The sequence below is a fragment of the Hyaloscypha bicolor genome, assembly GCF_002865645.1.
Source record: "Hyaloscypha bicolor E unplaced genomic scaffold K444scaffold_113, whole genome shotgun sequence".
Classification (NCBI taxonomy): Eukaryota; Fungi; Ascomycota; class Leotiomycetes; order Helotiales; family Hyaloscyphaceae; genus Hyaloscypha; species Hyaloscypha bicolor.
Genome location: NW_020194615.1, coordinates 821505 through 848158, shown reverse-complemented (window position 1 = coordinate 848158; position 26654 = coordinate 821505). Strand labels below are relative to the sequence as shown.

The following is a 26654-nucleotide window of genomic DNA, read 5'->3' as shown; positions in this document are numbered from 1 at the left end:
TTTACTAAGAATAAGATATTAGAAACAGGTATAAAACGAAACTAAGCCAGAATTACTTAAACGGAATAATACTAAAGGTTAAGGCATTCTCCCTATTTTATTTTATAGCTTAGTATTTTCTAATATATAAGATTCTTTAAATTTTAAGCCTTTAACTATTATATTAATCCCGCTATTATATAATACTAAGCTTACTTGACTCGGCCTATAGAGGCAATATAATATTACTAGTAAAGAACTCATATTTATTCTTGGAAAGTAAAAACAGAATACTACTTTTAATATTTAATAACCTCCTCAAACTATAAAGAACTAGAGAGCTTAACTAGAAATATAATATCCTTTATAACCTAGTTAATCTCAGAGCCTAACTCTTAATTATAACAGATAATATTTCCTTTCTAGTAATTAGTTCTTTACTAATATAAAAGAAGAAAGATATTATTTTTTATAACCCGATTAACCTTAAAGCCTAACTCTTAACTAGAATAGATAATATTTCCTTAATACTAATGAGAATAAAAGAACTGGCCTCCTTTCCTAATATAGGAAGAATTAGTAGTAATTTACTAATTTAAAATAAGAAAAGATAATAGTTAGTTTTAGTTTACTAACTTAAAACTAAATAAGATAATAATTAGTTATAGTTTACTAATATTAAATAAGAAAAACTTATTTAGTACTTATTTCTATAGCTAATATTCTTTCTAAAGCTACTATAGATAGCCCGGGGCCAAGTATTATTATTATAGGTATATTAGATAAGAGGCCCTAGTATAATAAAATGAAAAAGCCGGACTTTAATATTATAAACCTATATTACCGGGAAAGCTATTATAATACTATTTCGGAAAAAGATATTAAGAAGTAACTAGCTAATTTAGAACTTAAAATTAGTATAAATACTCCGAAAATAAATAAGGCCTAGTAAAGATTACTTATACGGGATAATCTTATTAATAAATACTATCTTATAGCTAATAAATAAGTAAAATACTATTAGAAATTTCACTTATATATTAATTAACTTACTAAGAAAGTTAATAAGCTAGAAGTAATTACTAGTCGACTTTATATAAGGGAAAGACTAGTATAAGAAGAAGTAATAAAATAGAGATTTAAATAAGTAAATATTTAGAAATACTATAGATTCCTGTTAGGAGAACTATTTAGGGGCTAATACTAAGGCTTCCTCTCGCTTTCTATCTATAGTAATTAACTATAGCTCATTAGAATTAAGGATCCTACCCTATTTACGGGTAAGAATAATTACTAGATTAATAACTAGATATTTAATATAAGAAATAAACTAATATAGAACTTTTCTAAATTTAATAGTAAATTACTAAAGATTACTTATATAATATAACTAGTTACCGGAAATGCCTATAACTTTATTTATAATTAACTAGAACCTGAATTAGTTAGATAGATCTTAATTACTAAATAGATTTTTAAGATTCTCTAGTAAGCTTATAATAAAAGCAAAGAGATAAAGTACTAGGAAATAAAAGAGATATACTAGTACCTAAAATAAGGAAATAAGCTATTCCTGGTATTCTAGATAAAGTTTACTTACTTAATAATAAAACTAGGGAAGTTACTAGATAACTAATATAATAATTTAATAAATAAAATAAATCTCGAGCTACTTAAGAACTTGAGTAATAAGAAGTTTAATATTTCTAGGAACCTTACTAAGTAATATATAGAATAAGAGAATAGACTTCTCTTAATTAAAAATTAGTAATTCTAGAAAGAATAACTAGTAGAAACTACTTGCTACTAAATATTATCTTAAGCTAGAAAGCCTACCGGAATTCAAGAAGCTATAGTAACCCTATATCTAATAGATTAATCTTAGTAGCCGGTATTCTTATAGCTAAAGAAAGTAGTTTACTAAGAATTTAAGAAGAGACTAGACCGGCTAAAGGGCCTTTATTATTATAGTTATAGAAAGCCTAAATATATAAAAAGTACTTGTTCTAACTTTAATAAAATTATACTTATTAAAGAAGATTATTTAGAGAAAGCTAATAATTTAGAAATAGATAATAAGAATACTAACTCTTATTTACTATCTAATAAAAAGTATAATATTAATAAGTCGAGAAAAGTCTAGCTCTAGATATAAAGATAGCTTTTCTAGAGTAAGAACTTTACTAAGAACCCGTAGATCTTATTTAGCTAATTAATAGAAACTAGTTCCTTATTAATTATTAAGTATATTAGAAAAGTAAAACTATAATCTTCTAGTATTTAGTAAATACCGGAATAAATATATATATTCTAATTAACTAAAAGCATATTTGCTTCTTAATAAAAGTATTATAAATGCCCTTATATAAATTCAAAACTCCTGTTTTCTTACAAAATTTTAATAAATAATCTAGTAAAACTATTTAATATCTAGCTATTATAGATCTAGCTATTAATTAGTATTTCCAAACTCAATAATATTTACTTATTACTAACCTCGGCTTTTATAATATAATTCTGGGAAGGAAATAGCTAGTAAAATATAATATTCTACTAGACTATTAATAGAATTAACTCTATTAGCTAGAGAATTATAAGACAAATTAGCTAGACCTTATTTAGAAAATCTAATATTTTAATAAGAAATATTAAAAAGATAATTACTCCGAAAATATTCTAACTAGAATCCTAAAAAGAACTAGTAAAACTAGACCCGAAAAGTAAAAGAATATACTTCTTATTTTTTTATAAGACCTTCTTATAAGGAAAGCCAAATATTAGGTAAGAAAAAAAGAGCTAGACCTTAATACTCTCGAAATAGTTAAGTTATTAGATTATTCCCGTGATTTTATTAGAGTAGCTATTTTCTAATTAAGTACTAAAGATTCCGGTAACTTAATTAGATTAGTTACTATTAATAAGATTAACTATATACTTAAGAAATAGGGTTATAAACCAAAGAAATATCTATTATTACTCGTAGTAATTAGATAACTAATATTATAGCTTGCTAGGTATTATACTTAAACTAGTAACCTAATATATTCCCTAGATATAAATAAACCTAATATCCTTAGTAATATATTATTTTTTAATTCCAAAAAACTTTAAGAGCTCCGGATATCCCTTTCTATATAGCTATATAATATGGCTAGAATATTCTCTAAGAAAGTAGTAAATAAGCTTCTCTAGTCTTAATTCTTTAACTATAAGCTTTACTTTAATAAACCAGATCCCTTAATAAGAATAGCCTATTTCTATAAAATAAGCTTTAGTAAACTCGAAAAAATAAGAAAATATTTTATTAAGAACCTAAAAAAGAATTTTATTAAGTTATTTAAATCCCTTTTTTTATTACTAGTCTTATTTATTAAAAAGAAAAATAATAGCCTATAATTTTATATTAATTATTAATAGCTAAATACTATAATAAAAAAGAACTATTATTTCCTATTACTTATTATTAAGACTCTTAACTAATTAGCTAAATTATTAGTATTTACTAAATTAGATATTTAATATACTTTTAACCAAATTTATATAAAACTAGCTTCTATAATATAGGTAGTTTTTAGGACGAGATATAAATCTTTTAAACTAGTAGTTTTATTATTTGAATTTTATAATAATCTAGTAACTTTCTAGTAATATATTAATACTATTTTAATAAATTATTTAGATAACTTTTATTTGGCCTATATTAATAATATACTAATTTTCTTTAAGAATAAGAAGAAGTATTAATAGTATATTAGAATAGTTCTATAAAAGCTCTAGAATACCGAATTATAAGTTAATATTCGTAAATTCGAATTTAAAGTCTCTAAAATAATATTTTTAGAATTTATTATCTCGAATTAGGATATATAAGTAGATTTTACTAAAACCTCTATTATCTAAAACTAGTATTAATTTATAATAAAAAGAAAGATATAGTTATTTTTGGGCTTTTATAACTTCTATTATAGGTTTATCTAAGCTTATAGATATATTTCCTGTTTTCTAAATTATCTAACTAAAAGAAATACTTTACTAAAGTTTATACTTAATAAAACCTAGCTAGATACCTTTAATTAGCTTAAGAATCTGCTTTTCTTTATTCCTATACTTCTTTATTTTAAATATAATAGGGAAACCTGCCTAGAAACTAATTATTTGGACCTAGCTATTATAAATATACTCTCTTAAAAAAGTTCAGAGAATAAATAATAGTACCTAGTTTTATTTTACTTTAAAGCTTTTTAAAAAGCCAAGAGCTACTATAAAATTCATAATAAGAAACTCCTTATTATTATTTAAGAATTTCGGGAATAGTAGGCAGAACTAATTAGCTTGCCTAATTTTCTAATTATTACTAACTATAAAGCTTTTAAGTATTTCGGTACTAAGAGGCCCTTAAATAAATAATAAATCTAATAGATAAGTTTCTTATTATAATTCTATTACTAGATTACTTATTAGCTAGGTAAAAATAATATTATTACTAATATTTTATCCCGAAAAAATAAGCTTATACTAACCTAGAAATAGGCTAAGGAGGCTAAGAGAACTAGATAAGTTATTCTATTAGATCTAATTCTTATTTCTACTAAAATAAAAGATATAGCTTATATTCTTACTAAGATAAAAGAAATAAATAAGCTATTAGTTATAATTAAAGTCTTATAAGCTAATTAGACGAACCTAGTTCTAGAAAATAAATATAAGAAAGCCCAGAAGAATATAAATTTATAGGAAATATTAAATAGCTATATACTTTATAATAAAAGACTTATTATATTAGATAAATATAATAATCTATAAACTAGGCTCCTATAATAAATTCATAATATAATAACTATTATATATCCCGGTTAAAATAAGACAAAAATCCTAGTTTAGAGACTTTACTAGTAACTTATTCTTTTTATAAATATTAACTACTTTATAGTAAACTATTATAAATATTAAAGGTTTTATAAGCTAAGAGATAAAATACTAGGTCTATTATATTTATTACTAGTTCCCCTAAAAATATGAGATAATTTATTTATAGACTTTTATATTCCTGGTTCTATAAATAAGGGATATAATAATATATTTATTATAGTTAATTAATTATCTAAATAATATATAAGCCTATTAATAATTAAGAATACTATAGCTAGAATTACTACTAGCCTATTTTACTATTATATCTGGTAATTCCGAGGATTTTTTCTTACTATTATAAGTAATTAAGGACCCTAATTTATTTTAGACTTTATAAATAAATTATTAAGATTAACTAGAACTAAACTAAAGCTCTTAACTATAGAATATATTTAAACTAATAGATAAATAGAAATTATTAACTAGATTATTAATATTTGACTTTATTTCTTTATTAATTATTTCTAGAATAATTAGGTAGATTTACTTCTAGTATTTAATATTATAGGCATTACTTGCTCATATAAATTAATTAGCTTATTTCCCTTAATAATTAACTATAGATATAAACTCAGGCTAAACTTTAACTAGATATTACTAATAATAGAATTTAAAATACCGAGAAAGAAACTTAATTAGGAAGAAATATAATAATAAGCTAAGAGAATTAATACTATTATTAATTATACCCGAGAATATATAGTAGTAGCTTAGGAATATTAAGCTAAATAAGCTAATAAGAAATAGTAAGAACTAGACTTTAGTCCAGGAAATATAGTTTATATAATTAAAAAGATATAGAAAACGGACTATTTATCTAATAAATTAGACTACTTTCTTATTAGACTATTTAAGATTAATAAAATAGTTAGTTATTTATATTAATTAGATCTTTTCCTATTATATAGGATTTGGTTAATTTTCTATATAAATAGACTTTATAAGAATCTTACTAACTTATTACCTGGCTAGACTAATAAAAAGCCTAGTTTTACTAAAGTTAATAGTAAACTTAAATAGGAAGTTAAAAAGATTTTCTTTTCTAAAATACTTTATAATAAGCTTTATTATAAGATTAAATAAAAGAAATAGAATATAGATAATAAATAATATCTTATATTAAATTTTAAGAACTTAGTACTTAAACTATATAAATTTTATAAGTAAAATCCTAGTAAAGCAGGATCTCTTATCTGGCTAAATAAATAAATTTAGTATATTAAAGAGAATAAGTTTAATAAAAACTACTCAGATAATAATAAACCTTAATAATAAGGCCTCTATAACTAAAGAAGAAAAAGAAAAACCTAAATATTTTCCGAGTTTTATCTAAACCCTAGTATATTTCCTTTATTTTATTATATTAGTATTTACTTTCTTTTCTAAAAATCTGGGCAAAATATTTTTCTTTATTATACTAGGCTATATTTTACTATCTAGGCAAATTATAAAAAAAAAGTAAATTTTTAAAGCTAAGCTAAAGATAAATACTTGCCTATATTAGTTTGAAATATTATTAAAAATCAAGGGAAACCTTTCTAATTATTTTAATTTTTATAACCTTAATTATTTATATTACTATTATTACTTTAATAGAACTATTAATAAAGGCAAAACAGATAAGAAATCCCGGTAATATATTATTAGTAGTTGGACTAAATAAGGCTACTTACTAGATCCTGGATAACTTAAGTAATAATAATAATATCTTAAGTTTAGTAATTATTATTATTATTAATATAATTACTAGCCAAATTACTTTTATAAACGAAAATAGTAATTCTCTTATCCAAGAATAAATTAATATATAGAATATGGCCTGTATTACTCTTAAGAATATATCTGAAATTATTATAGAGAATATCTTAGTAAAATATTCTAATAATAATAAAATAGAGGCTTTAGTTACTAGTAATAATAAGTTTAATAATTAAATAGGCGAAATAAATAGTATTAATAAGGGCTATCTAATTAACTTTATAAAGCTAAATATTAAGAAAGCAAAAAAAAGTAAGACTAGCTTATTTAAGAAATATAAGATATTAGATAATAGTAAGAATTCCGATAATAAAAAGACTAAAGATAGAAAGATTTCTAGTAATAAAGGAAACTCTAACTATAATAAAGGTAGCTAAACTAGTATTAAGATACTTATTATAACTAGAAGATATATAGTATTAAGTAGTAGTTATTATATAAAGTACTAGTCTAAAACTAAGAGCTAGTAAATAATCCTAAAGGCCAAATTAAAAAAGTAATACCCTATAGATATTAATAAATTAGTAAATAATATTATTTAAAAAGTCAGAAAATCCCTTAGAAGCTCTTATAAAACCAAAATTATATAGCTTAAGGCCCGGGAATTTAATAATAAAGTAGCTTAAATAGCTGCTCTTAATATATAAGTTTCTATTATAGAGAAATAACTTAAGAATATATATATTAAGCTCGAGAAGGCCCAGAAATTAATTAAGTAGCTTAAAAACGGTATAATTAAGCCAAATACTACTATTCTAACTAAGAAGAAAGGCAAGTAAGCTATTATATTAAAGCCTATATTAATAGATAGACTTAATTTGCTACTTCTATTCAAAGACTGCCCGATAATAATAGTTCTAATATTAGCTATAGCCTATATGGCATTCCCAGACTATATTATTAATATGGATATAGGCATAATGCAAGTAACGGATACTAAGGACTAGCCGGAACGTATTAGGAATTAGGTTATTCTGGCAGAGTCAAGACTATGCTTTAATTATAAGTAAGCTATGGGGATTAGACGGAATAGGGTTAATGGCCGTTGTTTCCTCTTTTTTCTTTTCTATACTGTGGCTAAATAATTCCCTAAATAAGGGCATTTAGACTTCTCTTTAGGGGAGGGGGGTAATGTAATGGCTGGCGTAAGGGCATGATCTGCCAAGGACAGGATATCGGAAACAGGCACAAAACGAAGCTAAGCCAGAATTACTTGGACGGAATAATACTAAAGATCGAGGCATTCTCCCTACTTTGTTCTATAGCTTAGTATTTTCTAATATATGAGATTCTTTAAACTTTGAGCTTTTGACTATTGCATTAATCCCGCCGTTACATTATTCTAACCTATATACTACTCGGTATACTTTATTTTATTAGGAATAAACTCTTCTATATAGTCCGTTTCTAGATCAAGAATATAGCCAAAATACCTATATTATATTTCCTTCTCTTTTATTTCCCTCTTCCCTTTATTTCCTAATAATATTATAGCTTTCTTTTTATTATTACTCGGTATTAATAAAACCCAGGCCCCAGACCTCGGGCCTACTATAGAGAAACTATATTCAGACTCGTATATAGTAGCTAGACAGAGCGCTAGTTCTGGGAGTTCTAAAGCTTATTTCTCTAGTAATATTAGGACCTTAATAGGCTAGGGGTACCCCGTTTGGCGCCTTTGGCGCCTTACGGCATATGGGGTATAACTATATATGGGATATATCTATATACGGGATATATCTATATATAAAGTACATCTATATTTAAAGTATATTCTCTACTAATACTAGGAGCTTAGGAGGCCAGAGGCACGGCGTTCGGCGCCTTCGGCGCCTTACAGGAGCATATATACCTATATATTAAGTGCGGGAAGCATATATATATCTTTGAGAATATATTTCCTAAGCAATTATAAGTAAGGGACAGAGGAACGTACGTCTTGCCCACCTTTTGTATGCATACCGGGGGCTAAAGAATAGCCGAAAAAGAAAGCCTTACTTTATAATAAAATTATAAAAATTAGCTTGTGAAATACGGGGGAAGGGGGCTAGAAGGAAATCTAATTCTCAATTATATAAGTACCCGTTCTAGGATTTACCCAGAGAGGGTACTTATGCATTCTAATCAGAGTTAGCCTCCTGTTATTTCCCCTTTGGGCGTATACCCATGTTTTAGGAATACTATGCGAGCAAAACAGGGGTATTACAGGGGTTGGCAGGGGCACACTGATTTTCTTTCCAAATCCATAAGGAACGTGTCCCTCGATAAATTTCTCCTTGGTAATGCCCTCTATTTGCAAAAACACATGGTTGCCACGAGACATTTTTATGTAAGCCTTCACACCTCTGACCCATAGCCCTCGCTCGTCCATACGGTATTTTGCAGTAACGCCATCCAATGCAGTAATACCGATTATGTCAATGTCTTCCAGATTTTCCGGAAGCTAGCACTTGCCCTCCTCTTTCCTATAAGTGGTACTCGCCATTATTTCCCAGCCAATGAGCCCCTGAGACACTAAGTTATCGATTAGTCCTTGCAGGTATATATTGTAGTTAATAATTATAGCGGGCCAGTCCCATACTCCCATCGTCCCATATATTCTGTCTTGCTCTTTTTAGTACTATCGCCTTGCTATAGCAGCTATTGCCTGGCTAGCTGGCAATTAACTCGGTTAATAATGCGACTTGCTCCTCTATAGTAGCTTGCCATTTTTATTACCTCTTCGGCGATCTCTGCCGGATTGCCTTGATCTATACATAACTGATCCACCCAAGGGTGAGTGGTTTCTCTACCTGTTTTGTTGTTTAGGAGACGCTGATATATAGCCACTTTCTCAGCGACACTACCATTGTTCCACACATATAATAAAGCCGCATAATTTATGTCCTGACCGGTTGACACCTCGACTTCCCCGGTCTGAAGATTCACGAGCCTCTTTGGCGGCTTCGTAGTCTCAGGGAAAAATTGCATGTGGCTGATAATGTCGAGTTCCCTACACCCGACAATGTGCCCGTTTTGTACGTATAGCGGGGGGCGTGGATTGTTGCCAGCCGCCAAACTTGCTTCTATCTTCTCCATATTCCAGCCATTGTCATAAATTATCTGCAATCTCTTTATTCCACTTTGCCTCTCGAGCACTCTCCTACTCTTAATAGCTTGCTCCATCATGAACACCACTGTACCAATACACTCACAACTAAAGGGGAAGAGAGGACAACTTTCTTCCTTGTCATGACAAAACACTACCAACCTGTCAAACCACTCCTGCCTCATGTTTTGGCGCATACATTCGTATTCCAACCATCCTTTCTCAAGGGGTTTCTCCTTGCTTCCACCGCACCATTTGGAAGCCATAGACCCTAGTGGCAAGTGTAGAGCGATTCCTGTTGAAGATTGTATTGCCCATATAATAGGGAAGTCGGGAGCGAGCTTAACCGTAAAGGGCAATCTGCTGTCCTCTCTTACCCTTTTTGCTATCTCCCTCGTTGGATGTTGGAACTCCACGCTATTATTGTACTCATCGTATGTGCTAATGGGGATTCCCAAGTCTCCATCCTTCAGTATAAGCCAGTAGTTCCCCTCGTGCCGGACGACCGCAAGCTTGCCCCTGACGAATACCGTGGAAAAAGAGTTACGAAAAAGAAGCTGCCACGTGATCTTCCCTTCATATATCACTTCCGTGCCGGAATTGTGCAATGAGCCTGATATAGGTATCAATTTATGGGTACCCATAGGGGGCCCAATACCACCCTAGCCCTCAGGGAGCCAAGATCCAGTTATTTCCATCTTGAAATCCCCTTGGGGTTAATCGGCCATTCATTCGAAGTCACGAGCCTCCCTGTTTTGCCGCTCCTTTATCGTGTCTCTAATCCCCTTCATATAATCATTTGGCGTGCGTAATCTTCTCGTAGTATACTATTAAAAGAATAGGGTTTAAAGCCCTTATTATTTCTTTATTAATTCCCTTTATTATCTTCTTTAATAAAGAGCTAATATTAATAATTAAAGCTATATATTATTCAAGTCTCAAAATTATACTAGTAGCTATATTTATAGCCTATATACAAATTAATATATAGCTTATATACTAACTGAAACTTGTTTAAAATATATATTAAAGCAAGTTTTAATTACTTAATAATAATACTTATTTATATTTATTTATTTATATTATATCTAAATCCTTATCTTATTTCTATTTCTTTCTCTAAGTCTTATTTATATTAAACTTGTAATTAATGCTCCCCTAGTAATAAATACGAAAATAGTATATTGCACTTTAAAGGCAAAGCCTAAGTTGGGTTACAGAAACTATCTAGTACATTCTTACCTGTAGCGGATATTTAGAGTGAACGCCCTTTATAATTCTAAGCTCATGCTCGAGGCACACCCAGGGCCGTTTTCCGAGATGCGAGGGGCACGGCTCGACCCGAGCGGATTACGAACTTACCCGGGCGACCAATTTAGAAGGTTACACAACCCAATATACAACTATTTTCGGTTCTCGTCTTGGCAATACAGGAAGGGTTACTCAAATAGCTAGACAAGCATTCTCATCTTTGCTTGGGAATGCTAACCAACACGAATTTCAATATTGACCCTGTTCTTAATATCCCCCCCCTCTTAAAAAACTTGTAATAGTGGGTCAAAAGCGAAGACTTGAGCAAGGGTTTCTTAAATAGAATTCGTTCGCTTGAGGCTGTCATCAAGGGATTTAGATCCACAGTTAGGGCATTGCTGGCCTGTGCCGACCTTGCAAACAAGGGATATAGCCATTGAGAGTGCTCAGAACAGGGTTTGGCCCCACTGTTACAAGTAATTAGAGGGGGAGGGGGGAATAGTATCTTTAGCAATGCTACCTGAACGGCCATGCAGTCAGCGTCTGCTTGCATTTGAAGGATCTGGGGAAAGTATTATCGCTTTGGAAATGGCCCCGGAAACGTCCCGGGTGTTCTCCCCTTGCAATATCCTCTTTCGCGAGGCTTGCACCTATACAAATCTCGTATTTCGACATCACGTTGTTCATTTAGGAAAACCTCAATGATTCCCTTTTCACAGCTAACTTCACATTATATGTGAAGCCTGACTCTGCTCTGTCTCCCGCAACTCGTCGTATCTTACAGCATAGCTTGTCACCTATTCTTTGCTTCAATACATTTTCAATATCTTCGTCACCATGAAAGAGCTCCACTTCCTGGGCTTTGTAGCTCTTCTCGCGAGCCTGACTAGTCTTGCCAACGGAGATAATAGCCGTTACAATTACGACGCGTCCTGCACTTCAGGTACATTCCTTTTCAAATGATCGACTTCTGGCTGCTATCAAGTTCGACTGCTGATTACTTGTCTTACTTGCCCCAAGATATGACGGCTTTTATTGACACGGCTTTGACCAAAGCGATGGACATGTCTGATGCAGCTTTCACACAAGTATCTAGCAGCCCAGCCGCGGCGATGCAAACCGTTCTGAATTATTTATTTGATCCTGGAGTACTTCCGAATTATGCTACCAGATTCGGAATACGTAAGTTTTTGTAACGCCTGTCTATGTATGTCTTGAACAGTATCAGTCATTAATTCCAACAGGAGTCTTTGGTGCTGGCGGGGTGAGCCGCTTTCGTGGCAACAAAGACCTCGGTCTTACCCCCGCGACCGCGCTCTTCAATGAAATGGTCTGACCCCAGGGAGATCTCCTGCAGATGAGAGTTTGTTGAAAAAACTTCTAACTATTTTGGGGATGATAGATAATATATTGTGATGAATCAAGACTTCAACGCCGGTGGGGAATTCCAATAACCTACTACGATCCACGTAGGCTTTTTTCTCTTAACCATCTTCGCCTAATAGCTGTCATTCTGTGCTTAACTCTGAAATTCAGATTCCACACAGTTCTCGAGAAGCCAAGGGTGTACTGTTGGGTCCTTTAGCCCAACCCAAATGTATACACAGGGGACTAGCGGAGGATGGTTTCAGCTCCAGATATGCCCATATTTTCTGTACGTTTTTTCAAGACCTGCCTTGCATGAAATGTCTCGTGGGTGCTCTTCTATGGAGATGGCGAGAAATCGTCTCTCCTAATGTGCCTTCCCATGTCTACTTGATCAAGGACGCTGACTTTAAAATGCTACTATGAAGCGCTTTTGCTTTACCAGCGAAGTACAAATCGACCACTGGCCTCGATTCCTCAACCTTTTGGAAGAAGAAGATTGCCACCCTTGCAAAAAAATTACTTCAAAACTGGGGAGGGCGCTTCGCAGACATAGATGCATTTGCATTGTTTGATACAACCCTGCTTCATGAGGTAGTTTTGACACCATTCCAAATTCTGTTCATTCGAGTATTATTACTTACGTCTCTCCCCTAGTTAACACATGCAAATGGAAATTATCCCACCACGGACTCTAAGACACCGACCGGAGACACCGCTTACGGTAAGAAACGCCAGATCAACTTTTCGGCATAATAGTGATTGCTTAATTATTGGCAGGATGGAATAATTGTCTAAATATATCAAACATCCAATCGGGAGCGGGCGCAGGAAGACTTGTCCCAGATATTTTGCCCGATGGCCCTTGGGGCCCAGAACTCAACGCAGGTAATGTTTCCGTCACAGTTTTCGATTTAGTATTCAACTTTATGCGTTTACTAACCAAAAGTGCACTTCAGACACGTGGGCTTTGATTGGGAGTATTGCCTGGGCAATGCAGCAGAATGATATAACGACAATGAACGCCGACGGGACTTGGACATAATCCTTTCGCAGAATGGTTGTTTTCACTCATTTTGTTTGTATTCACGGATCACGATGTATTCGAATACAGATATCTCTATGGAATCTGGAATAATTACAAGGGCTGGTAATTTTGCCCGGCTTTGTGGCGGAGGCAGTAGAGAAATTATGAAGTCTAGGCATACTATAGCAACTTGCAAGAATGCGTGAATAGCGCTTACAAGTGAGAGGCTGAAAGTAATAGAGGGGAAATGAATTCAAACGTTGAAGAAATCTTGACGGGGTGCAATTGTCTTCAGCAAGGACAAAGACATCTCTCTTGGCGTTTCCAATGCCCAATCTGCATGTGACGGATATAACACTTGGTGAACAACTAGCAGGGTTACGTTCTTGCCTCAATCAAAACATACTTACTACATTAATCTTGGTTCTTTGCATTTTTCTTTCGTCAAAATTGGCTTTCCGGTAGACGTGATATCGTTTCCGAAATGTTCCTTACTCTGTTACTTCAAAGTTTATTAGCCCACTTCACACAGATTTAGCTTGGAAACAGTGTATTCCATCAAGAAGCATGCCAAGTCATGTAGATTCATTTCATAGGACTAACGTGACTATAATCTCATAACGTGTTGGTCCTCCGAATTGTGCAATGCAGCGCGTCCCATGGATCAATTCCATCCCAATCTCCATGCACACCCAAAGTATATTCATACACCGTGAAATCTCGGTCACGCATCTCTCTCTGAGCGACACTATTCTTCATTCGTGGAAAGGGAAGACTCAAGATGAATGTCGAGGGTCGCGTTACCTCCTTGATAGGGGCCAGTAACTCGTCTGACGTGGTTTCGTTCATGTTTCCCCATGAACGTGACCAAACATCTGGGCAAATGCTAAGATTCACGAGGAGAGTCTGCAAACCTTTCATCGCGGAAATGTTACGCCATATTGTAGTCCAAGCTGTTGGATACGTGAGTGTTGCCTGAACGTCTTCCTTCCCCTCAAATCGAAGCAAAGTACTGATATGGGAGGGAAGACCGATCCAGTTGAAGTACAGAGTCTGAATGGCGTCGATGCGTTGTGGAAGAAGTAGTGACGGGAGGTACATCATGGTATCTATGTCCGAGATCAAGAAGGCGTTTGAAGAATAGAGAATATTGACGGATTCGCCATAGCTAGAAACACAGAAATGTCAGCCTCCATTATATAGAGGAGAGCAACTTTCAAACAAAGTCGTCAAACATACATCTGTTTGCATGACTGTAAGATCGGCAATAAACTATCCCGCTTTCTTCCCTTTCGATGTCTTTCCCGCTCACGGCGTTTGTGTTTTGGATGTACTTCCCAATTCGTGTCTGTACAATTGGTCGGGTCCGATGATAAACAACGAAGAGCTACTAGCTGGCCCTGTCGAATCTTCAGATGGAAACTGTGCCCACCAAGGATTGTCTCCCATATCTGCTGTCGAACTTCCAGTGGCAAAACATCTAATAAGATATGCAGGGAATGTTTATCAATCCCATCCTCACTAGCTGGTGATGGAGCTCTTGTGATGCTCGTCCGCCTCAAGTGATCTGTAATCCCAACAGGCGGAGGTCCAAGCAATCTTGGATACGGTAAGTGACGACGCGGGACCACTGGCGTTTTGGAAGAAATCCGACTCAAATGGGCTTGTAACCAAATTTTAAAGCCCATCTCCTCACGTGGGATCCACTAGTGCGTTCAGCACCGCAGGCCTCTTTGTCTCTGGACGAATTATGTTGGCCAAGTAAGGCTCGAAAGAGAAGGGACTGGATGTATACGTTTCAGTGGAGAATCAACATAGGAACAAGTCGCATCTTCTTTGATGACGATAGAGGGATCGTAGCCGATCACTAATCGAGCCTTGAGATCCCTACATTTCGCAGCGCCAATGGCGCATATCGGAACCCGCTAATTTGCCAAAAAGGCGTGCGTGACCAAACCCGTGGTACCCTGCAGGGGTCAATATAGTACTCCGGACCTGTCAGCTTACCATCAGCATTCCTGTGCATTGCCTCAAGTTACCAACATTTCTCCATAATTAGAAGTCGGCGAAAGACCACGGCTATGAGATGTTCGGAAGCAAACTGGAAGGTCATTACTCCGAAAATAATTGCAAGCACGCCGCAAAAACTGGGTAATTTCACCGAAGGATGTGCCCATGCACCATGCGGACATTCCTGCACCAACTTCTTACGAATCTCGCATGGCAGGATTCACTCGCAGCTTCAAGGGTATTTTGTAAGAATTATGTGTGTCCCTATCAACCATGGTTAGAGTCGAAATGCCTCGAAACGACCTATACGTGCCTTGCGGAATAATTTGGTTCTTGTGCTTACCTCCAGCTTTGCTGTCGTTTTCCAATGCTATTAAATTTTGGCACTGAGAACTAGCTTTTCCCTGGTATCAGAGAAATTTCATGATGCGGTCGTCGCTCTCCCTTTGGCTCCTCAGTCAAGTGTGGTCGGGACACGCGTTTGTTATAACCCAGCCGCCTGACTTTCAGCTACCAACTCCAACTATCACGGGACGCGGGATAAAGGCAGTTGTACCTACAACTGCTGGCGAAATTGGCGTCAATCCAGTCCTATCAGATTTGGGCGATGCGGAGACTTATGTTGGCCAGATCTTTGGTACAGATACCCAGTATATAAACATTGTAGACACCACCACACAGGTATGCCCAGAAAAACTACTCTGAATCTGAGCGTGTGTTGACTTCTCCCTAGTATGAATGAGTTTCGTTGCAATGTTATTTACCCCCGGGGGTTTTGTTCTGAACAGAACCCACCAGGAACCATGGGAACTTTGGTTTTCTCAAGCTTTTGGATTCGTTCTTTAGATGGAAAAATGCTGACAGTGAGTTTTTTTTTTAGCTGGATAGAGGTCAATACAGAGTACCTCTCGATGGCAGGCAGTTCCACTGTACAGATAGTTGTTGCCACTGCTACAGCTGCAGCCAACGGACAGAACATTGGCGACATATCAGTCATCCTTCCTGAAGGACTTGCCAGTGCATTGACCAACTCTGCTGAAATAGCAGCAAACGCATGTGGTGCGACTGTGAAGGCGCGGAAACGAGATGAAGCGAACAACAGAAATATGAAGAGAGTGACTGAGGCTGGTAAGACCAAAAACGGTTCAAAGTAGAGGATTTAGACATAAGTTTGCTAACATTTTCAGCGTTGACATGTCTCTTAGAACATGCCGAAGCAGATATTGCACCAGATGCCATATTCGACGCTTATGTTGTACGAGACTCGTGGACATTGATAGACATCGGGCTCTCCCCAAACGCTGCACCTGCTTTGGCCAGAATATTTGCAACGATTCTGGCTGAGTACGGCGCAGAGGGCGTTGCCATGGGAGCAATCTGGTTTGCATTTTATAATTTTTATGATTCTAGTCAGGAAGGTGCCAATTATTCAGGGGAGACCCCAAATATTCTCCCGTTCGCCAAAGTCAATATACCGGCCGAGGGATTTGGAAAGCCGGATCCCAACGAAGGATGCGTGGGGAATGAACCAATCACTATTCTCTCAGTACGTGGTCTTGCCTCAATTGTAAAGTGAGAGTTAGTTTCTGACCTGTTCTACCTCAGCCTCTGTGCATAGACTACAACTGCCAAGGCCAACAACATGGATTATGCGTCTTGGTAAATCCCCAAGCGCGCCAATCGTGGCCACAACTAATAAATCTCTTCAGGAGCCCTATGTGAACTGCCCCTGTATCAAAGAGATAGTCGCCGGTCCTCCACAGGTTGATTTTGGTAGTAGCTGGCTCGGGTATCAACAGCAGTGGCTAGGCGAAGTTGCCATCTCCGTCAATGTTGACGAAGGTCCATGTGTACCAATCGGCAATGCATTTGATTCGGAACTGATGCTAAGAATCCTTCCTCTGGGAGCCTCGATTGTGTACGGGTACGAGTCCACTGACGGGAACGGCTTCCGAGCCTCTTTGAGAGAACAGCTTATTGCAAATAATGCTGCAGTAAATTTTGTTGGAGAATTACAAGCGGGTACTATGCTCGACAACGATGTCGAAGGGGTGAGTCAGAGAACTTGCGTTCTGCACCTTCAAAAATCTCTCGCCTTGAACCATTTTCTCAAGCAGTCTATTTCTATTTGTGTGTTTTACAAGACGATTGTTGATGCTTCACTCTGATATGGAGGACTTGTGCTTACTTGTCAAAACATCTAGTGGACTGGTTATCGCATTGATCAAGTTGCCGTCAAAGCGGAGAATGCCCTACCTTGGCTGGTAAGTAATTCCGTCTGATATCAACCTACAAGAGATGGGTAGCAGCAGTCTTTTTATGCAACTCTGAGAAGGAAACGCTGACATTTCCGTTATCAACGTTAGCCTAATCTTGTCATCATTCATGCTGGTACAAACGACGCCTTGCAAAATTATGAAGTTAGCACTGCACATGAAAGGCTCGGCTCTCTGCTTGATCGGATCTTGAGCGCGGTGCCAGGAACAGTCATCTTAGTCTCAACAATAATACCAAACACCGATGCTCCCACAGAAGCCAACATTGAAATCATCAATTCCAACATTCAAGCTATGGTTCAGTCTCGTGTAGCTGCTGGCTCTCTCATTCAACTGGTCGACATGCACAATGGTAAGACTTTGTTTTCTTCCTCCGCAAATACACCAACTCCCACCAGCTTTTTATGGTCATAACATCAAAAGTGGTTGTTTATTTTCCTCTCGAAGTGCTAAAGGCAGTTTAGGATATATCACCACAGCCGACCTAAACTCTGGTGGAACTCATCCCACCGACGGTAAGTGTTCTGCGATGGCGCTCGCTACCCGGGAGAAATAATGAACTAAGTGGACTAACTTGTACAGAGGGCTACGTCAAGATGGCCAATGTCTGGTATGGAGGCATCCAACAAATCTACGCCAATTGCTGGCTCACTCCTCCTGCTGTCGTCGCCGGTCTGAATGACAGTGTTGGGACGGGTATCAGAGATACCACCTGCGAAAAGATACCCGGCAATGCAATTGGTCCAGTACTTACTCAGGAGGGATCTGGCAATCAAGATGGAGGATATGTGTAAGTTTATTCTTTCAACAACTCTGCTGGGGAAGTGGAAAGGCGTTAGATCTGGAGTGAAATCGGCGAAGATAATTTTGGGATGTTTCCAGAACGTTGAATACTGACGCTCTTTCAGGCATATTGGGACTCTCCTGGGTGATATGAGTAATCTCTTCACAAATATCTGGTCACCCACGTACGAATACGATGCTATAGGAACTTATTGGGCAGACATCGACGGAGATGGTAAGCGCTAGTATCTTGGTAAGGAAAACATTGCTAAGCAGATATAGGAGTCGACGATTTTGTCTACATTGGGGAAGATTTATTCATGGGAGTCGCTATCAACTATGGGGTTTTTGATGACTTCAGTCCCATTCTCAACATTTCTACGAACATGCCATGCTTGCGTCGAGGTGTCAGAATGGGAGACTTGAATGCAGATGGTGCGTATTTTTCGAAAGTTACGGAGCTTTGCTAACGCTTTCTCAAGGTCGTGACGACTTTTTCTGTCTCACATATCCAGATGGTGCGCTTGTAGCATGGCAAAATACACCAGGGTCGGACGTTCGTAGTCCAAATTGGGTCTCTCTGGGGGTCATCTTCAATGCTGTTGCTGGCTGTCAACAATACCAGATCAGATTAGGTGATATCGAGTAAGTTGATGGGGGAGAAATCCCCTTCCCATCCCAGAAAAGTCTCATGTTCTCCACCCGAGACAAGTCTCCCGAAACAGCCTTTATTAGGAAAATACTGACTCCCCCGTTACCTAGCGGCGATGGGAGAATTGATTACATGTGTGTTGACCCTACTACTGGAGATATCCATGCATGGAGAAACGGAGGGCAGGGAGTTGCGCCAGCGTACTGGCAAGATTTGGGAATCATCTGGACTGGTGGCAATATGGGAGACATTGCTGGTTTTAGATTTGTCGATATAAATGGCGACGGTAGCGTTACCATGATTGAGTAAGCTGATATCTGACTGACTTATCCACAGGACGAGACGATCTACTTTGGGTTAGCAACACTGGAGCCGTCACAACTGTACGTATTTTACCCAGTATTTTCTTTCTGTAAATTTATTTCCTGGGTATCGGATGTCAAAGCTCTCACTCAAAGTCTGTATAGTGGATCAATCAGCGCGGCTGGACCCAAGGCTACGCACCTTACTGGGTCAGTGCTGGAGTCACTCACTCTGGAGGCAACACTGGCGTTACGAACCGCACTCAAGTTGTCTTCGGGTGGGTAGCCACTCATAAAGAATACATAACGTGGCCAGATTACGACGCCGTCGGGGCAGATTATACTACCGCTTTCAGTCAAATAACGAGCGCTGGTTCAAAACCTTTTTACAGCATAAATATCACGATGTGGAGGAATGGTGGTCACGGTGGCTCAAGACAGAAAGGTGACGGAGATCGTTACTGTGATATGAGAGGCACGGGATCAGGTGAGACGCTCAAGAAGTCGAGGTTGAATGAATCTATTCATCTAAATTTTATAGACGACTATGTTTGGATGGAGAAAGATGGAAATCTGACTTTATATGGCAACTTCCATGAGCCTCCTTATTGGCTGCATTATGGCCAAATCTTTTCACCTGGAGGATTTCTGATGACCCAGCGAGTTCGGAAAGATATACACTTGGCTGACAGTGAGTAAAACTCCGTTCGAATATGGAATTGTGCTAAAGGTTTTCTCTCTCAAGTGACCGGCGACGGGAAATGCGACTTTCTTATAGTCGACAAGTACACTGGATATGTAAAGACTGTCCGATTCAAACATCAAGTTTGGTCAAGCATCGTCTGACTCGGTATAGGTTCATATGATACGTAACGATTACTCAAAGGCCACCGATACGTTTGCATGGACAGATGTCGGCCGGATCTTCAATGGAGGTGGCTGCACAAACCATTATGGTGTCGGTCTTTTTGACCTCGGAGTGAGATTTGCCGATATTGACGGTATGTATTATTTTGCCAACTCATAGACGAACACTACTAAACTCGGCTTCCAGGAGACGGAATCGCAGACTACCTCTGTTTGGACTTGAACGGTCGCACAACAGCTTGGTTGAACAAAGGGGCGAACAACTTCATATCACAAGGCCAAGTCAAATTCTCAGAAGGCGCCGACAGAGCCAGCATTCGATTCGCTGATATTAATGGCGACGTAAAGTGCCCCTTTCTGCCTTACTCCCCCAACTTGCTAACCTTACCATCTGCATTAGGGAAGAGCCGATTATCTTTGGGTAGACAAGTTTGTTGGTTCAGTACGAGCCTGGACCAACGAAGGACCTGGTGATCCATCAGCCAACCAGGGTAGCTCAATTCACTGGAATCCTGTTGGTGCTGTAGCTGTAGGAGGAACTTTGAGAGGCGCATGCATTAACTTTGGGAAGTATGTTCTACCCTTCCTTAATCTTAACTGGTTGACGGAAAACGGCTAATCTTGTTATTTTCAAGCCTTTATGGAGAAGGAAGAGCAGACTATATTGCAGTCTACCCGCTCACCTCTATAGCCAATACTTGGTTTAATGTCTGTCCTAACAGCAATAATCCGCCCATGACAATTCTACCTCCTTTGCCAGGTGATCCTTATGCTAAGAGGATGGAACCGTCTGGCAACCAGACTCTACTTGTGGAACGAATGGATATGCCGATCAACGCAGATGTGAGTCGATTTACAGGATGATGAATCTCGAGTTTGGATTAGTAGTAGGATTACTTGTTAGTAAGGGAAGAGGGCCAGGGGACTTGGGCGATAAATAAACGGTTTTGAACTTTTATAGTTCTATTAACCACGAGCCTTCTATTTGAGCAATAATGTATCTACTCCATAGTTTAATTAACACTTGTCTTAATAAAATCTATAAAGTGTCCTAAACCCGTGAACTTCGACCTATTCTTATAGAAACTTTACTCTAAACAGGTAAAGACATTAGGGTTAGTCGGATATTATTAATAAGAAATATTTCTAAAGATAGCTATAAGCTCTTTTATACTTCTATATTAATAATATTATTTCTAAAATAAATAGTAATATATATAAAAGTAAATGTAGTAATTATATATAAAAACTTTTTAAAAAAAATTATATTTTTATATTAATACTTATAAAAGATATTTTTATATTTTCTTTTGTATAATATTTTATAATTATTAAAATAAAAATAGTCTAATTATATTTAGTAAGTTTTAGATTTAGATTTATAATACTTATTAAGAATATAAAAGTATTTTTTTTAAAATAAAATTATTAAATAAGATTTTAAGTACTTTTTATAATATATTAAAAGTATATTAATATCTAACCGGATTTATTATTAATATACATAAATTAAATAAAGCAATAATATTATATTAACTACTAAGCCCATTAATATAATTTCCTTAATTAAAATATAATAATATTTGCTTTTATTTTATTTATTTATTAATATATATATATTTTTATATATTATAAATTAAAGCAGATTTAGTAATTTTACTTTTTATTTATTAAATACTTGTACGCGTTCTTAATTATAGCATTTTCTTTTATTTTCTTTAGCTAGTCACGTCTTAATTCCTTTTCCCGGTATTATTCTCTTTAGTTCTTATACTAAATGTTTTCATTTCTTGTCCTCTACCCTCAGACCAGTGAAATCTCACCTTTATACTCTTCGCAATCGCTTCCATTTCATCGATTTCCAGCAGCTTATCCGTTTGTCGATTCAAGCCTCCTGGAAGCTGTCCCGACACTTCACCTAACGCAGATTTATCCGTCTCTTTGAATTTATCCTTGTATAACAATGCAGGTAGTACGTTCTCTTTCCACACAGGCTCAATATTACGGCGCCTCCAGCTCTCAGCAACCGTCCATAACAATAAGAAACAAGTAAGGAGCACGAGTAAGGCAGGAAGCAATAACCACTCCCATTGCGCGGACGTGCACACCGAATCCTGCCATACAACCCCCTGTACCTCACCCTCTGGCAGGTCCGAGAGTGTGTTCGCGACATATACTGAACTCCCGAAACTCGACCGGAACCTATTCGTAAGTGCCATAGCGAACGACTCGAAGTAATTGTGGATCGCAGACACTGTGATGTTGGCATTCCTGTATAGATTATACATTTCATTCCCTATTTCCCATATATTGCCAGAGCATTCTATATCGAGAAGGCCGTTATAAAAGCAGGTCTGCGGCAGAAACGTTTCTAGTATGTTCGCTACCGTGGATGTGAATATTGGGTCTTGTCGGTAGATGCACGGTTCTGGGGCCGAGACTTTTTTGATTTGGAATGTTCCATTAGGGAACGTCTCGTACAGAAGTAGAGTTGTTGCATTCGGTGCCCCGGAAGCATTCTGACTTGTGTATATAGTCTCATTAACGCGGCAGGGCAACTGGATTTCTGCGTAATTCAATAATGAGCCGGGATCAGTGACGTTTAAGCCAGTCAGGATGCCTGACAGGAACTCAAGCTCATTGGTGATATTTCCCAACGGGCCGTTCACGAAAGTATCGAAAACTGCGGGCAATAGCTTTGTGGTATCGATTAGAACCTCGGACAGCTTATTGTTCGTCATCGAAGGGACCGTCCTTCGTATACAAGGGTACAGTGCGCATGCCGCAGCAATAGGACCCACCATCTTGTGCCCGTTGGGAAAAGGCATCTTTGTTTGGCAGTAGGGCATTGCAGTATCTCCGCATTGCGACGAGGACAGCACAAGCGATGTGACCATAGCTACCGCCCACTGACTAGCCTGCGCGAATTCGGGACTTAAGAGGCTCTTCAGCCATAAAAAGTCGGAGTTTATACTCACGTTTGCAACCGTCCCCCAAGCAGTCCAGTTTTTGGGAGAAGTAATAGATTGCCCATTTGGCAAGCTCCAGGTGGACAACCCGGAACTCATATTAGTCTCGACAGACTCCACAAGGGGAGAGACGTCCACACAACTTGAGCACATTCCAACGTTAGAGAATGAGGAGGCGACTGTGGACGTAGTAGAGGCGTCGATTGGGTCACCATTTGGAAAGGTGCAATTGCTAGTGCTACAGGTACCAATCTGATTTTCGACTGCGTCGACGCCTCCGGTCAGGCATTCAAAGACAGAGTTGTTGAGTTCTGATAAAGGTTCTGTATTTATATTTCCTCTGCCAAATAGAACTTGCCGAGGGACAAAGTGGGCCGAGGGCAGTGAAGCGGTCATTCCTAGCACTGGATGGACACAACTCGTCGTTTTAATCGCTTGTTGGACGAATGGACCGATCGCGAGTGAAAAAACCATAACTAGAGCCGCAAGAGCAGTGACGAAACTACCTCCAAGCACCGTTGGTAAGAGAAACGCTGATCCAACGGTACCGCGGCTGCCACGATCAAAGTCTTGTAGATGTTGAAGGGGACGCGAACGGTCCCCTGAGTACCAGGTCCATTTGGCCTGCAAGATAATTTGGCCAATGATCATAACTATAACAGCTCGGAGAATTGTCGCTAACAGGGCGAGAAGAGTGCTGAGGTTGATGGAATAGCCCCAGTCTGGAACACGCTGCCCGTTGAAAGACATTAGAAGAGCAGTTATAGCTGCGAGCAGCCCAACGGCTAAGCCAAGTGCAGCGAGTTCCCATTTCCAGTACCAGAAAATGCGGTACCTTTGTGAAGAAGGGTATTTCGCATGAGTGAAAGGCTCTTCTTTGGGGCTGATGTCCTTGATATCCTGTCGATTGAAGGCAACCGGGCTAGCAACAGCCGTGCTAGTTATCTTGGTGGAACGAAATCCTGTGGTGTGGCTGCCAGGTATCTCAATTTCGGTAGAATTTTCAGGCAGGTTGTCCAAGTCATCATTTCGTGAGTAGAAGGAGCCCAGGAGGGTCTCGGATGATGATCTGTCAGCGGTGGGTAGGAGCGGCTTCCTCTTTAGCGTTGCCATATCGTTTTATCGCTCGTAAATTGCAAAGAAGAGAAGCGGATGTCAGAGTACAGATACTAGATAGCATTCAAGTAATCCCCGAGAGACCGACCAAGATCTTTTGAAAACGATATTGCGTTGAAACTCAGCCTTGTTTGGGTCGCACCACGATTATATTAATAGACTCCGTTAGACCGTCTGGAGCCAAAAATATTAGGTTGGGCTTCTCGCAGGCAACCAACCAGTAATCTGGTATAAGGAAGGCTCCTACCGCATTCGAGGAGACAGATATCCTTAACCGTATTTTGCCCCGATTGAGTTAGCTTCAGCCTCACCTTACAGTAGGGGCCACATCGATTTGGTGATCTGCAGACGGCGCCGCCGCAGCGCGCCGAGTCTGCCTACTCTCCACCTTTCTTACCTTTCTCGTATCTCAATACGAGGTCAGATCTCAGAATCAGCCAATTATAGACTATAAACAAAATCACGAGCCACCGAGTTGGTGCCCGAATGCGTTTTGCCAGTGGCTGTAATCCCAATCTCAGATACGAATCGAAGAAGCAAAACAACGCCCTAATTTTCAATGTTCTAATGATCAGCTATGTAGATTACTGGAGAGGCTACAATCCGCAATAAACAAACCTTATTCATATCGAGAGACATATTTTAATAAAGATTATCCGACAACTTACTATTAATGTCATTGCCCCATCCATTTGCATTCAGTATACTGCTCGCGGGTCTTCTTATAATGCAGTGCCTCGCAAGGCTGTCTCTCAACGCCACTCGGCATCTTACCGAATATGCCGCAGACACCGCATCCGGTAGGCAGAGCTCTTCCATAGATAGAACATTCCGCATGGGCCAGAGCTCCAAAGAGAGGGTGTTATCCACATGCGACCCAGCGGGGCCGTGGCAGAACGCCCCGGGCTTACGACTGTATCATAATTGGAGCTCTCATGTAGCGGCATGGAGGCTGGGTCATCTGCGGGTCGATCCTTTAGAGAGGGGAGGCTTTTCCCGAACGAGTTGGCATATATTAGTTCTTTAGAGAAATCAGTACCTTCGTTCTTAGTTTAATTAATACTATCTTCTGCTTATCTCTTCTAGGCACTATCGTACTCACTATGGCTCAAACGCGCTATAGTTTTATAAATGCAGTATATCCTCGTAATATACAAACACCTGTAAAGATAAGGAGAAAACCTTTGAGATCACTATAATATTCTTATATATTTGAGATTATTACATGTTTTAATAAACGTTCTAATAACTGCTAGTATCTAATTATTCTAGTACATGCTTTCAAGTTTCTATTAGTATTAATATAATACTAGATAATAATTTCAGAAAGGCTTTTTTCAAGTATTTAAATTAAATTCAATATTATATATCTTCTTATAAACTATATAGAAATATAATATAATATATTATTATCTTGAAAGCAATTAGTAGCAAAAACATACTATTTATATACTGGAATTATATTATATAATATTAGACTTTAGAACTAAATAATTATACTTTAATATAATAGTTATTTTTTAAATGTATTTCAGAAAAGTTATAAGTCTCAATTCACTATATTAAACCTCAAATTTATCTTTAATATTTAATTATAATTCAATTTCATTAAAAGCTATTTAATAAATTATAGAATCTATTAGTTTTATGAAATTAAAAAATATAATTATTACTATAATCTCTATTTCTAAAGCCAACTTTTAAGAGAGTATTCGGTTTTTTAATACTTTAATAAAGAAGCTTATATTAAAATATATATTTTTTTAACTACTTTTACTTATTTATTAAATTTATTATTTATATTAAAAACAACTTTTTGCTCGATTATATTTACTTTAAAGAGATTTCAGAAAAAGGATAATGTTTTCTTAACCGAGAAATATTTAGAGGAGAAGATATACTACAAAACCTGAAATCCTTAAAAAGAGATATTTTTAATAATTACGAAGGAAAGAATAGAAGGTAAAGCAGAAAATATATTATATGTCTTTTTATTAGACGATATATAATCTTATTGCAATTAGTAAATTAATATACTATAATATTTAGAGACTAGAAATTCTATTCTAGTATTTTCTAATAGCTGAAAATGTTTCTTATATAGTAAATACTGGCCGAGTAAAACGATCTAAAAGAACCGTTTTGCACAGGACCTCCAGTAATTTGCGATTACTAGAGGGAAGTCCTAACTAGAGAAAGTCCCCCCCCCAAAAACAAGGAAAAGAAAAGAAAAGAAATACACCGCCTCCGTAAAAGCGTGACTCTTCCTGACTTCCGCCTCCTTCTCGTTGTATTTTATG

General features: G+C 36.8%; 4 protein-coding genes across 4 annotated transcripts; 1 reads left to right on the top strand and 3 right to left on the bottom strand.

Annotated features, from left to right (window-relative positions):
- Nucleotides 1–9288: 9288 nt before the first annotated feature.
- K444DRAFT_631646 (uncharacterized protein) lies at nt 9289–10380 on the bottom strand (the record flags this gene model as incomplete). The annotated part of the gene is made up of 2 exons (XM_024883395.1): nt 9289–9824; nt 9936–10380. The coding sequence occupies 2 exons, from the start codon at nt 10378–10380 to the stop codon at nt 9289–9291; spliced, it is 981 nt and encodes a 326-aa protein (XP_024734824.1).
- A 3568-nt stretch (nt 10381–13948) lies between these two features.
- On the bottom strand, nt 13949–15191 carry K444DRAFT_564814 (uncharacterized protein). The gene is made up of 2 exons (XM_024877079.1): nt 14619–15191; nt 13949–14547 (listed from the first exon to the last, which is right to left on the bottom strand). The coding sequence occupies exons 1-2, from the start codon at nt 15065–15067 to the stop codon at nt 13995–13997; spliced, it is 1002 nt and encodes a 333-aa protein (XP_024734823.1). The 5' UTR covers nt 15068–15191; the 3' UTR covers nt 13949–13994.
- Nucleotides 15192–17169: 1978 nt separating this feature from the next.
- On the top strand, nt 17170–21133 carry K444DRAFT_592752 (carbohydrate esterase family 3 protein; the record flags this gene model as incomplete). The annotated part of the gene is made up of 17 exons (XM_024878265.1): nt 17170–17440; nt 17594–17653; nt 17756–18017; nt 18130–18180; nt 18248–18455; nt 18574–18683; nt 18731–18883; nt 18931–19093; nt 19211–19386; nt 19437–19483; nt 19568–19889; nt 19944–20093; nt 20148–20200; nt 20259–20403; nt 20457–20611; nt 20670–20839; nt 20905–21133. The coding sequence occupies exons 1-17, from the start codon at nt 17273–17275 to the stop codon at nt 21131–21133; spliced, it is 2622 nt and encodes an 873-aa protein (XP_024734822.1). The 5' UTR covers nt 17170–17272.
- An 822-nt stretch (nt 21134–21955) lies between these two features.
- Nucleotides 21956–24481, bottom strand: K444DRAFT_691474 (uncharacterized protein). Its single transcript, XM_024887793.1, has one exon. It carries the CDS (start codon nt 24349–24351, stop codon nt 22003–22005), a length of 2349 nt encoding a protein of 782 aa, XP_024734821.1. The 5' UTR covers nt 24352–24481; the 3' UTR covers nt 21956–22002.
- Between the last annotated feature and the right edge of the window lie 2173 nt (nt 24482–26654).